Genomic DNA, 14,526 nt, shown 5'->3' on the forward strand with positions numbered 1-14,526 from the left:
ACCAAGGTGGAAAATCTCATGCACACATGAATATGCGGTATCAGCACGTGTCATGTATATACTTAATATTAATAGAAATGACTCATACTTAATGGTTGAACTAATTTATTATAACATTTTCATATTCATGAACTAAATTTGTTATTTCAAAAATATAAAGACTAATTAAATTGTCAATGAATGTATAATTCAAATACTAAATATATAAGCTATTTATCCTAAATCTTTTGATTATAAAGATTTCGTGACTATTAATAGTTTTGTCAATAAAATCCATCAATTGATGTAGGAGCTTAGATTGATACATATTGAGATTATTTTGTGTTGGAATAGCATTGAAATAATTTATTTTAATTTTTTGTCCAAATTGGTAAAAACAACTAAGGGTTCTCGATCATAATTTTTTTTTTCATGATGTGTATACCTTGCATTAAATCAAATGTTTTGTAACACATCCCAAAACATGAAACTTACTATTTTGAAATATATATTTCTATCCAAGAACACTTGTAGTTGAGTTATTTTGTTCTCTTTAATTAGATGATTCACAAAATATATTTCGGGCTTCACCTTGATGGCACACAACAAGTAACATACTAAAATTTCACGAGGCTTTGTAAAATCATTTGTAAGAATTTTTCGAATTATTAATGAAACTTTTTTTTCATAACCTATCATTTCAATATGAAATTCCTCTCAAATCTTCAAGTTCTTTGTAAATTTGATTAAAAGGCTATGTTTGCTATTATTTTGCACCCATATACTTAAAAAAATGCATAGAAAATTGATGGCTAGAATGAAAGAATTTCTATGGTCCTAATGTGATTCGTGAAACTTGATTTATTTCCAAATTTGGATTTTTCCTTTTGTCTCCTATATTCTTTGCACTCTCTCATTGTGTGCGCAATTTTATTTTCTTTCCCTTTCCTTATGTTGTGCTAACACCTTCTTTCTCTAAGCTATAAAAGATCATTTTAAGTGGCAATATAATTTGAATGGAGCAAAAGGACAATAAAAGCTTAAATAAAATCATAATAATTCATAAAAATGAGAGATACGAAGAGGAAGAAGGTTTTTTTTTTGGGAGGGGGTGGATATTTTATTTATTTTTTAAAAAAAATTGTTTGATGTAAGTTTTCCCAATTTTTAACACCTTGAAGTATTTTATATTGATTTATTTGAGAGAATTTTATATCTTTTGGATACCCTCACCTTTTGGGCTTGATATTTTTGTTTGCATCATACTTGTGTTATTAAATCCTACCTAGGTTAGCTTTGCTATTCTTAGCCGGTCCCAAGCCCGGATAAAAGGAGAGGGTTGTGTTAGGCTTTCGACAGTCAACGTAAAACTTTGTCGAATCTCTATGACATGGATCAATTACGTAATAATGTGAATGCTAGGTCGTTGCCCGGAAGCAACGCGCTGTATGGCTCGAGTACAGTGTCAAAAGAGCAAGGGCCACTGCATCGCCGTCCGGATGTAGTGAAAAGTAAGCAAGGGTTCCCACATTTTCGTGAACGGGTGTGGGTAAAGAAGCTAGTTCATGACAGGAGGATTCGCTTTGGTACATGGAATATAGACACACTTACTGGAAAATCTATGGAAATAGTGGATGTTATGGTGAGGAGGAAGATCAATTTTATGTGCCTACAAGAAACTAAGTGGACAGGTGAAAAAGCGAAAGAATTAGACAACTCGGGATTTAAGCTGTGGTATACGGGAAAAATCAGATCAAGAAATGGGGTAGGGATTATTGTGGACAAGGAGTGGAAGAAGGATGTAGTGGATGTAAGAAGAGTAGGAGATCGTATCATAGCCTTAAAACTGATAGTGGGACAGGACACCTTTAATGTTATTAGTGGGTACGCACCTCAGGTTGGGTTAGCAGAACACTTTAAGGTAAAATTTTGGGAGGATCTAGAAGGGGTACTTCAGGATATACCCCAAGGAGAGAAAGTTTTCCTAGGAGGGGATCTCAATGGACATGTAGGTAGCGTGGCTAGAGGTTTTGAGGGGGTGCATGGGGGTTTTGGCCTAGGGGAGATGAATGAGGAGGGTAAATCCATCTTGGAGTTTTCGGAGGCTTTGGATCTTTCTATAGCCAATACATGGTTTAAGAAAAGAGAGGAACATCTTATCACTTACAAAAGTGGAGGGACATGTTCTCAGATAGATTTCTTCCTTATCAGGAAGTCTGATAGAAAGTATTGCTTGAACTGTAAAGTTATCCCGGGAGAGAGCTTGACTACCCAACATAGAGTTTTGGTTATGGATGTAAGAATTAGAGATAGGGCAAAGAGAAGAAGTCTTATGGTAGCACCAAGGATCAAATGGTGGCACTTGAAGGGTGACAAACAAGGAATCTTCCAACAAAAGATATGGGAGGGATGGTGTGGACAATCACAAGGAAGTGCAAATGATATGTGGAACAAGATGTCCCAAGAGATTATTAAAGTGGCTAAAGAGACGTTGGGTGAATCTAGAGGTTTTGGACCTAGGGGTAAAGAATCGTGGTGGTGGAATGAAAGTGTGCAGAGCAAAGTTAGAGTAAAAAAGGAGTGTTTCAAGGAGTGGTCTAGGTGTAGAATTTCTGAAACTTGGGATAAGTATAAGATAGCTAGAAATGAAACCAAAAAGGCGGTGAGTGAGGCAAGAGCCCAAGCTTTTGACGGACTATACCAAGCTCTAGGAACCAGGGACGGAGAAAGATCTATATATAGGCTTGCTAAGGGTAGAGAGAGGAAGACTAGAGATTTGGATCAAGTAAAGTGTGTTAAGGATGAAGAAGGCAAAGTCTTAGTGCATGAAAAAGATATCAAGGAAAGGTGGAAGGCGTATTTCCACAACTTATTTAATGATGGATATGGATATGATTCTAGCAGTCTAGACACAAGAGAAGAGGACCGGAACTATAAGTACTATCGTCGGATTCAGAAACAGGAAGTAAAGGAAGCGTTGAAAAGAATGAGTAACGGTAAGGCGGTGGGGCCAGACAACATACCTATTGAAGTGTGGAAAACTCTTGGAGATAGAGGTCTTGAGTGGCTCACCAAACTCTTTAATGAAATTATAAGGTCAAAACGCATGCCGGAGGAATGGAGGAGAAGCACGTTAGTGCCAATCTATAAGAACAAGGGGGATATACAAAATTGTGCAAATTATAGGGGAATCAAGCTCATGAGTCATACCATGAAATTATGGGAAAGAGTGATCGAACGGAGATTAAGAAAGGAAACTCAAGTTACTGAGAATCAATTTGGTTTCATGCCGGGAAGGTCGACCATGGAAGCGATTTATTTATTACGGCGGGTGATGGAGCAATATCGCATGGACCAACAAGACTTGCACTTGATTTTTATTGACTTGGAGAAAGCGTATGATAGAGTGCCTAGAGAGATTTTGTGGAAAGCTCTAGAGAAGAAAGGGGTTAGGGTTGCATATATTCGAGCTATCCAAGATATGTATGATAGGGTATCGACTAGTGTTAGGACACAGGGTGGAGAGTCAGACGATTTTCCCATCACAATTGGTTTGCATCAAGGGTCAACCCTTAGCCCCTACCTTTTTACCTTAATTTTGGATGTCCTCACGGAACAAATCCAAGAGATAGCGCCGAGATGCATGCTTTTTGCAGATGACATAGTCCTCCTTGGAGAGTCGAGGGAGGAGTTGAATGAGAGGTTGGAAACTAGGAGACGAGCTCTAGAAACACATGGTTTTCGCCTAAGCAGAAGCAAATCGGAGTATATGGAATGTAAGTTCAACAAAAGAAGGAGGGTTCCTAACTCAGAGGTGAAAATAGGAGACCATATTATCCCTCAAGTCACACGGTTTAAATATCTTGGGTCTGTAATACAGGATGATGGAGAAATTGAAGGGGATGTGAATCATCGCATTCAAGCAGGATGGATGAAATGGAGAAAAGCATCGGGGGTGTTATGTGATGCAAAGGTACCGATCAAGCTAAAGGGAAAGTTTTATCGGACTGCGGTAAGACCGGCGATTTTGTACGGAACAGAATGTTGGGCGGTCAAGAGCCAACAGGAGAATAAAGTAGGTGTAGCGGAGATGAGGATGTTGAGGTGGATGTGTGGTAAGACTCGACAGGATAAAATTAGAAACGAAACTATTAGAGAGAGGGTTGGAGTAGCGCCTATTGTAGAGAAGATGGTGAAAGATGGACTTAGGTGGTTTGGGCATGTAGAGAGAAGACCGGTAGACTCTGTAGTGAGGAGAGTAGACCAGATGGAGAGAAGGCAAATAATTCGAGGCAGAGGAAGACCCAAAAAGACTATAAGAGAGGTTATCAAAAAGGACCTCGAACTTAATGATTTGGATAGAAGTATGGTACTTGATAGAACATTATGGCGGAAGTTGATCCATGTAGCCGACCCCACCTAGTGGGATAAGGCGTTGTTGTTGTTGTTGTATACTTGTGTTATTAAATATATTTTAGTATTTAGTTAAAAAAATATTTTAGTATATTTGACTGCTATCTCAGTTAGGATATTTTTGTTTGGAGATTAATTTTGATTATTGTATGACTTAAATAATAGCCTTTGTACCATTTTTTTAATGTCTTATGCTTGTTGTGTATATTAAATAATTTCTGCAGGTACAATTACTAATATTTTTAATAATTGTTAACTCATCTGTCGTGAAAAATATTATACAATTTTTTGAATTTGTTGAAGTAGATTATATTAGCTAATAAGCTATTATTAACTAGTTAAATAAGATCGTTTTTAATAAAAATCCTAATTTAATTAGTCAAACAAGTTCAATTGTAAGCTAATCAAATAAGTTTTTTATAAGAAATATAAGATTATTTTCTTTCATTCAAAATGTGAATAACAATACAAGAAGAAATATAATCAAAACATGAGAGTTAACATAACATCTAGAAGTCCTAGCTGAGCTATGACTCACTTAATTGGCTTATCTCTTTATAAAATTCATCATGGAGTTTTGAATACTAGAGAGAACATTTTCACATCTGTTGACAATTAATTGGAATTCTGAAAGTGTTGTTGTTGAGGAGTACTATCGAAAACAATTTTGCAATCAGTTTCAACAATGACTTTTTGAAGACCAATTAGGTGTTTTATCCATGAGAGAGCTTTGTGCAGCGCCCATGCCTCCACTATTTTTGGGGTTGGATTTCCAAAACAAGTGAATGTTAATTTGACATTTCAAATGAACTTTAAATCTCTTACTTAATTGATCCACCATAAAGTATCCTTTAGGAGGTAAAAAGAAGAAGAAGAAGTTGGATCAACTATAACCAAGGGCCATCTTGAATTAAGTAACAAATTAATAAAACAAATTTGCTCTTAACCAAGCTTTGTTAGTATAACAGAAGTTATCATGTTAAAATGAAAACTTGACAAATATAACATTTTTTTTATCTTAACAAACAATCTGAATGAAACTAAACATATCTTAATCAAATTGGTTTAGTTCGGAATAATTGAAAAAGTTTAAAATCCAAACCCAAACCAATCTATATTAAAATAATTCTACTATAAAATCTTATTAATTTTCCTACTTTTCTTGTATTGTAAGTATTAAATATACTTTATATCTTTAAAATATTAAGTACGTAGTACTTTACTTTTTACTTTTTCATTTTGTACCTTTTTTATAAGGCAATAGAAAATTATAAGAATATAAATTAATAAAAGCAATATAGCATTATTCAGTTCACCTAATCAAATATAATTAGTTAAAATTTAGTTTTTACCTTAAAACTCATCCAACCCAACCAAACCAAAACTTAAAGTTGTCTGAAACAACAGCTTGGGCCCTGCCATTATTATTCTGCAATTCGGACCCTCCACACTTCATCTACAAAAATTCTGAGCCTCTGTTTTATCTTTTCTCTGTTTCTCAATCAGTGGTTGTACTTTCCGCAAACCGAGGCCTATTATGCAGATGCTGTAAGTAGTGTAATGTACCGTACGTACCGTAGTAAAACTCAAAAGAGTAATATTTTAATAAATAAAGAAATTAGATTGGATATTCATAATATAGCCTTGTTATTTAATTACAAATTATTATTTATTAAATTTATCAATTTTTATAATGATTATTTTAAAATAATATTAATAAAAAAATTTATTGTTTGATATTATACTTTAAAAGCTTTAATACTGGTAATGTATAATTATTAAACTCATTAATATACTATATCTTTTTATTAATTTTTCTACTAAATATACCTATTTTTCCGATAAAATATTAAATAAAAAATTAAAACATTTAATATATTAAAAAAACTCCCTACCCAGTATATAAAAAGTAAAAAGAAAAAGTTGACTGAATTCAATTCTGGTTCAAAAAACGGATTTTTTTTTTCTGATTCAAAAAACGTTCGCCCCCAATATTCAAAACCCATTGGCGTTTTTTTCCAGAAAAAGGGTGAAAAAGTGAGAATAAAAAGAGGGGAAAGTGGAACCAGTTTCTCAATCTTCTCTCATGGGGCATGCAATATGCACTGCGATAGAGTTGAAGATTGTTGTTGTTGTTTTGTAGCGGTGAAAATCCGTGAATGGGGTACGTTGTATTGTGTAGGGTGTGAGTGCATGGGACCCGTGTGCAATCAGAGTAGAGAGAGATTAAAGAATAACTTCAACGTCACGACACTGTGGGATAGTAAAAGACAGCTAGCAATGAACACGGAGCATCACCTAACGTTGTTGCCCATCACATTTTTCTTCTTTTCTATCACACTACTTTTGTTTTTCTTCTTCTCTTCCCTTCTAAGTTCTTACTTCTTATCACTCTTTTAAGGCTTCTTCACTCCTCTCTCTCTTTTCAAAACCCTCTCTTATTTCCTCTTTCTGAACATTACTGTACTTTGTTGTCATCATGGAGAAGAATAGCTACTAACGTTGTTCAGACTTTGGAGCTTCCTTTGTTTGTTGTCTCTTTCTGTGTTTCAGGTTTGCCTCTGCTTCTCTCATTTGGTTCATGAGTATTTGTTACACATTTTGCTCATTTACTATTGGAAAAAGAATTAGGGTTCGTAACCCACTTTTTTTTTTTTCTTTCAATCTAACACAGTATAGTTGTTTCTCCGTTTGTCGCTCTGCTACACAAACGCATATTTAGAGTTGTGCAAACGGTAAACCAAACATGTACTTAATCTTCTAACTTGATTAATCATGGTTTCACTTTTAGTTACGAGAGATGTTCAAATTACGTACGTGGAAACCTAAAAAAAATATTTGACACGTCACACGTTTGGTCTTGAGAAAGGAATTCGGGCAAGAATGAAAAATGTTGAGGGTTTACTAGTTAATTACTACGTACCCTCATTGTTTTTAATTATTCTAGTATATTTCAATTGAAAATATGAAATGAGTTAGTATATTAATTATTAGTTATGTCTGATTTCTTTCAATTTCAATTTTCTCATCCGTAGCTGATTTTGTTTTGTTTTTCTTCTTTTCTAGGTTTGGATTTTGAAATTGTTTACGCATTGCCGATAGGTTTGCTCAAAGTAAACTAAAGGTTAGGTCTTGTTCTGCATGTTCTACCTCAATTTTTATAAAATAGTTTTTTTTTTCTTCTGAAGGATGATGAAATTGAATGTTCTTATGTTCTTCGTCTTCAATTTTATGACTTCAAAGACAGTATGGAACAAATTTGGGACCAGCTGTTGCTAACATATATTCCAAGTGTTAGCTGAAATGGCACCTTTTCAAAATTATTTTCATTCGTAATTTTCAATTAATCCCGGATTTTATGTCAAATTTCAAAGTAAAAGAGAGAATTAAATATTATTTTTAATAGAAGTAATTTTGAAGTCTCTATTGTTAGCAATTACCCAAAAAAATGAATTTCTTACTGATGTATTTAAATTGTTTCGAATTTTGATTAAAACATAATTAATTAAAATAAAATTCAAAAACTCACTTTACCTTAGATTTCTTTTCTAATTCTTTCTCTATAATTCCCAAAACTAGAATCTTTGACAATTTCAGAAAACCCATATGGCCATATGGGATTGACTTCGTTTAGGATTTTCATTTCTCAAATAACCGGAAAAAAGTTAATAAAAAAAATATTACATTTAAAAATGAGTCTAATAGACATGTATAGTAAATGTATTTTTTTAAAGTTTTACCATTAATGTTGGTCAATAAAAAATCTATTTGACATGATTTTTAAGATACCTATTAATAAATTTATTGTATATAACATTTATGGTTAGACAATATACATGAATTATTTATATTTGAAAATTTTAAATTTTCTTACAATATTTACTTCATAATCCTTTCACTTTCCTTGAATAATAAATATTTTATATTTTTAAGACATTATATATATTTATTTATTGTTTTTAAAATAAAATAAAAAAGAGAGAGAATTTGTAAGAAACTATAGCATTTTTATTTTATTCTTTATAAGTTCCCATTTTAACATATTAATTTATTATCATTTTTTCTATTCCATATTTCCATTTCAATAATTGCCATAAACTTTCAAATTTTGTAAAAATCAATATAAAAAACAAAACACTTTTATGACAAGTGCTAACATGCGCTCTCTCTTTCACGGTGGACACCCTACTCCTTTCGTGGGTCCCCCGACATGGGCGCTACTACTAATAACGGATTTCGAACCATTCACACTCTCATAACTCATTCTTCAAACAAACAAAACCTTAAAAACAAAACATACTAAACCTTCTCCTTTTCTTTTCTCTTCCATTTTCCCAACTCACACTTCTCATTTTCTCAGGGAAATAGAAAAAGGAAAATGATCGGAAACTTCATCGACGACATTGACTGCGGCAACTTCTTCGACCACATCGACGACCTCCTCGAATTCCCCGACGACGCCGCCGCCGCTGACACCTCCGCCGCCGCTCCTGTCCCTCCACCGGCGAACTTCTGGTCCGCCGAGTCCGACTCGCTCCCCGCCACCGACACGGTGTTTTCCGACAACTCCGTGACGGACCTCTCGGCGGAGCTCTCTGTTCCGGTGAGTCTCTAACGCCTCTCATTTGTCCGTCCACGTGTGCACTCGACACGTAAACCCTAAACGTGTTGCGTGTAACTTCATCAACCCCCATGATTTTGTTGATGTTTTTATTACATGTCTGTTACTCCGCGTAATGGGGTTGCGTGAATATTTGGTTCTTTTAGTTGTGCATCTTTGCTTCAGTTGTTGATGTCTTTTTGTTCGTTAGTGTTCTACTGTTGTGTTTTTTTGTTTTTAATAATCTAAAGTTATCTTTTAAAATATTGATAAATTTAAAGAGTCTAATATCTATGCATTAAAAAAAATTTACACTGTAAGTGTATATAGTATTCTTCTCAAATTATTTCAGACAATGGCTGTCCGAATTTTAAACAGTTTCATTATTTAAAATATCATATTAATCCATATTAAATATACTTATTTTTTCGTGAAATTTGTTAACTTAAATTTGATTAATGTGTTCCCATCATAACTTTTATTAAAAAAATTATTTATTAATTTTTAATTATTATATGGAGAACAATTATTTTATTTTTCTAAATTTAATAGGCATGCATAAATTTTTCATTGTAACCTATCAGAAATAATGACTTTTAAAAATTTTAATTACATTCTTTTGTATTTTTTCTTACTCCCTTAAAAAATATTAAATAAAAGATTAAAAAAATTTAATGCTTGAAAATATAAAATAAATTTAATGCTTATACATATTATATAAAAAATGTAGGTGGATATTTTAGGAAAATTTAGAATTATTTAAGTAATTATTGTAAAAAAATCAATGGCCATCTTAAAGACTTTTTGTATTTATTTATATTAAAGTCAATAAAATTATTGTATATCACACTTTATGATTAATTACAGTATATAAAAAATGTAATATGCTTTACAATAATATTCTCTCAAAATTAATATAAAGCTGTATATCAACATTTTCCTTTCTGAAATTCGGTTTTTTTAAAATAATTTAATCTGCACCGTCACAACTTAGACAGGGGTATTTTTGGGAATTTAGTGCGGCATAATTTTGGATTTGGGTTAGTACAAATTTCCAAAAAAACAATTAGACAAGGGGTAATTTGGTAATTTGGTAATTTGGTAAGGACACATGGTTCTGTCGGTGAGAAACAATGGGCACATCCTCCACTCCGTTGTGGGGTTGCGCTGCCTAAATTATTATGATTATCATTATTGAAGGTCACGTGCCTTGCCATGTGACGCCATAATGGCCATTTACAAGGGTCGTCACTCTAAGTAGTAACTTCACCAGGAACTGTGGTTTGGTCATGGTCAAAATCTGTTACCTTCATTAAACGTGTCTAGATATTTAGTTAAAGAATTAATTTTTAGGATAAATTAATGAAATTTTACTTGATATTCCACTCTTTTCATTGACTCTATTAACATAGACTATTTTTTTCTGATTTCTTATGCAATTATATAAATTAAGGGAAGTCAAAGTAACGTCAAAACGTTTAAATAAAGGAGTAAAAGTATTGTATCTATTAATATTTAAATTAGTGTTTTTAGGACACTCGACACTTGTTAGTAAAACCTTACAATAACAAAGCTTTTAGTTATAGGTCTTTTTAATGATTCTCAAAGACATTAGTCAAAGAATGAATAAAGAAAAAGTATTTAATGAAAATTAAGTTACTTAAGAAATACACCAGTAATATTTGTTTATAAACAGTTTTTACTAAGCTTTATAGTAGTATTTGTTAACATTCTTCTCTATGTATTGATTCATTAAGCTAAGCTCACCCTTTTATTATTCCATTTCAAGAGATTGCAATATTCACCAATGGGGTTTGTCTAAATTCTCTGCCATTTACTTTTTTGCTTAAATTGTCAATTTAGTAGCATCTCTGTTATCTCATTTGTATGAGAAATCTTTTTCTTCTTGGCTAGGGAATGTTAAACTTAAACTCTAACTATGTTCAATGTGTGTCCTTATTTCAGTATGAAGACATTATGCAATTGGAATGGCTGTCCAATTTTGTTGAGGACTCTTTCTCTGGTGGGAGCATGACCATGAAGAAAGAGGAGCCACAATGCACCACCACCAAGGAGGACATAGCTCCTGCCCAGTTCCAGACAGCAAGCCCAGTATCAGTCCTTGAAAGCAGCAGTTTCTGCTCTGGGGAGAAGGCTGGCACGGAGATTAACATCTCCGTGCCATGTGGACGCGCGCGCAGCAAGCGCCCGCGTCCTGCAACCTTCAACCCCAATCCAGTGATGCAGCTCATCTCCCCTGCATCCTCCACTGGTGAGAACACGCAGCACAACGCTGCCAACACCTCCAAGGCATCATCGGATTCCGAGAATTTCGCTGAGTCGGTGATCAAGGCTCCTAAGCAGGCCTCTGGGGAGCACAAGAAGAAAAAGAAGATCAAAGTGACGTTCCCATCAGGTCAAGAGCGGAATGCACCATCACAGGCAATTAGGAAATGCTTGCACTGTGAGATAACCAAGACACCACAGTGGAGGGCAGGGCCAATGGGGCCGAAAACACTCTGCAATGCTTGTGGCGTGCGCTACAAGTCAGGCCGGCTTTTCCCCGAATATCGCCCTGCAGCGAGTCCAACGTTTTGTGCGGCCATGCACTCCAACTCCCATAAGAAGGTCCTTGAAATGAGGAACAAGACAGGCACCAAATCTGGCTTTGCAACTGTTTCTGCTGCCTCACCAGAACTCATTCCAAACACTAACAGCAGCCTTACCCTTGAATATATGTGAAAGGGGGAAAGGAAGGATTCTAGTTGGAGAATTCTCTAATTCTCTTTCAAGTCCTCTCTTGAGTCATGTCTTATACAAGGTTTTGAATTGCATTCTACAAACTGCAATGTTAAAGGTTTTAGAGGTGTCTGCAGCTGCGTTGTGGTTGCGGTTGTGACTGCATCAGCCATATTTGTCCACAATTTTGATGGCAACCGCAAGTTAAAACCTTAGTCTTTGTGTTATTTCTTGTCTGTCATTTATTTTTCTCATTGGATTTTTGTACAGGGCTGGAATGGGGGGATAGGAGCAAAATAGAACATGATCATATTGTAGCTATATTTAGAACTGAAGAACAAGGGATAGAGATATGCAAGTCAAAGAGGGTAGAGTCACCAGAGTGTTAGCCATTTTAGGTCTAGTAATTGTAGCAGTACTCAGGAGGAGTCTTTGTTACTTTTCTTATTCTCATCATTTTTCATTTTTTTTTCTTTAATTTCTGTTTCTAAATATCCCTCCCTGTAGCAAATTCTTTTTGCTGTTCATTTGTAGCAAAACTTATGAGTTGATCAGGAAAGGAACTTTTGGAATTTGCCTTCTTCCTTTTAATGTTTTGTCTTGTGCATATCCTTTCCTAATATCTGCAAGCTACAATGAGGAAGTATATGCCAGTTATGATTTTGAGTAATACTGCAGTTTTTTTTTTAAGTATAAGAATATCTTGATCTATTCTAACTTTGGTATTGGATTCTTCCTAAGTTGTCCATATTGCAATATTGCTCTGTTTAGCAAACTGTGCAACGGACCAATTGTTGCAATATTGGCAGCAACACATGCCACTGTATCAATTAGTTCGCTGTGTGGAGATTAGTCTTTGACAGACGATATTAAAATTTCACAACGAATTTTGGCAATACCAAATATCAGGTATATTACTCTATAGGCACTAGACATATTACTTGAAAAGGAATAATATCACTATATTATTGAGTAAAGTTTTACGTTAGTCCCTAAAATACTGTTATTCACTTTAGTTTTTGATTTTACAGAAAAATTATTTTAATTCCTAAATCTAAATTTGTAAAATATTGTAAAATTTTATTCATTTTAGTCTTTAATGGAAATAAAAGAATGTAATGAAAAAGAAGATTAAAGTGAATAAATTTTTGTAAAGTTTTACAAAGTGAGAAACTAAATGAAAGTTTTATGAAGTCAAACACTAAATAGAATATGCTTACAATCTTAGGGAAAGTTTATTTGACTACATATTTGTAACTTTTACGAGTTAAGATGAAAATTTTATATTTTTAAGGATTAATATCTTTATTATACCTCCTAGTTATAGGTATGGAGTGATAATTATAGGTATTTTTTTACCTCAAAAATAGATTGATCTGGTAAAAGGAAGATTATAAAAAAAAAATCTTTTAGGAACAATTTCAAGAATTCGTTTGTTATGAAGTTTAAAAAGATTGCTAGTTTGGTGAAAATTTTCAGAAATTATTACTCATTACATAGATATGAGGTTAATCCAATGGCCAGAAAAAAAAAGAAAAAAAAATCTCAAAAAATTAAAAAAAAGTAGTTGTCTACTATAATGTAAATTACCTACATAAGAGAACAACCTACAAAACCTACCAGCAAAAAGAAATAGAAAGAGAAGCAGTGGGAGAAGAAATGATGATGATTATTGATAAAAAAGGCATCCATGCCTTGAAAGGTAAGACTAATGCTACTATATTAATCTAATTATGACATTGAGAGACTCTTTCTGAGGACTTGGCAACATGTCATGATCTCATTTCAACTTTACAACCGACAATTAAATTAAATGATAATTTGCTGTTAAACTCAATCCATTGCATCAATCATTTCAGCTACTTGAATTTTCTCCTGCTGATGGGAAATATTCTTTCAAAAAATGTCACACATCTCCCATGCTTTAAGTTATGCCTGATCATAACAACTTTGATAAAGACTTCACAAGGATATATACCTCTCCCCCTCCAACATCTTTTGTATTTTTGTGTAATCTGATTACTCTAAACTGGCCCTGCTATTACTATATATATGTAAGAGTTGGGTCAATTTTGTCACCAACCTCTTGTGCCTACTATTACTGTTACTATTCCAATGTATTTTCTTTTTTCTAGTCATCTCTATCAAAGTAGGGTACGTATGAAAGGAGTGCAAGTAATAACTTCTTCCGTCTCTAAGGATAGAAAAATGCGTCCATAATTATCGATCAATTGAGGTGACTTATTTAATAACATATCCTCAACTTGTAGGAAAGGATATGGATTCTTTTACTAGAATACATTTTTGAGAAGAGGTGAAAATTTTAAGTATATCTAAGCCAAATAATCTTATAGACAGCTTAAATAACTTAAACTTGCACACAGATATTTCAGGTCTCACTTAAGAATTAAATATTCAAAATATAGTAGTTATAAAAAATTTATTCATTTATAAAAAAAAATGTAAGAGGAATAAAAGTGAGGAGATTGAATTATATATATTATTAGTATATAAATTATGTTTACACAAATATTTAATAAAAAGTCAATTAATGTTATTAGATATTTTTAAAAATATTTTGCTCAAAAAATATATAGTTATAGTAAAAATTAAAACGCCCAAGAGAACTTTTCTCTGGCCCTAAACTGCGTTTCTAATTGTACACAAATAGGCTATAACAAAAACAGCCCTCCTCACAAACAGAACAATTGCCAAAAGTCAAAATCCTTTTTTTATAAATTGAAAGGGTGAGAAATGAATGTATCATCACTTAGTGTATGCTTGAATATTATCTT

General features: G+C 33.3%; 1 protein-coding gene across 2 annotated transcripts; it reads left to right on the top strand.

The window, feature by feature from the left end:
• The first annotated feature begins 6,472 nt into the window (after positions 1 to 6,472).
• Positions 6,473 to 12,303, top strand: LOC100783228 (GATA transcription factor 8). 2 transcript variants are annotated; one of them, XM_006599380.4, is made up of 4 exons: positions 6,473 to 6,945; positions 7,459 to 7,516; positions 8,753 to 8,995; positions 10,958 to 12,303. In XM_006599380.4, the coding sequence occupies exons 3-4, from the start codon at positions 8,771 to 8,773 to the stop codon at positions 11,732 to 11,734; spliced, it is 1,002 nt and encodes a 333-aa protein (XP_006599443.1). In that variant the 5' UTR covers positions 6,473 to 6,945; positions 7,459 to 7,516; positions 8,753 to 8,770; the 3' UTR covers positions 11,735 to 12,303. The 2 variants fall into 2 exon arrangements, with proteins under 2 accessions (XP_006599443.1, XP_003548072.1); XM_003548024.5 differs by lacking the exon at positions 7,459 to 7,516 and having other exon boundaries at positions 6,536 to 6,945.
• The last annotated feature ends 2,223 nt before the right edge of the window (positions 12,304 to 14,526 follow it).

This window comes from Glycine max, chromosome 16, assembly GCF_000004515.6.
Source record: "Glycine max cultivar Williams 82 chromosome 16, Glycine_max_v4.0, whole genome shotgun sequence".
Classification (NCBI taxonomy): domain Eukaryota; kingdom Viridiplantae; phylum Streptophyta; class Magnoliopsida; order Fabales; family Fabaceae; genus Glycine; species Glycine max.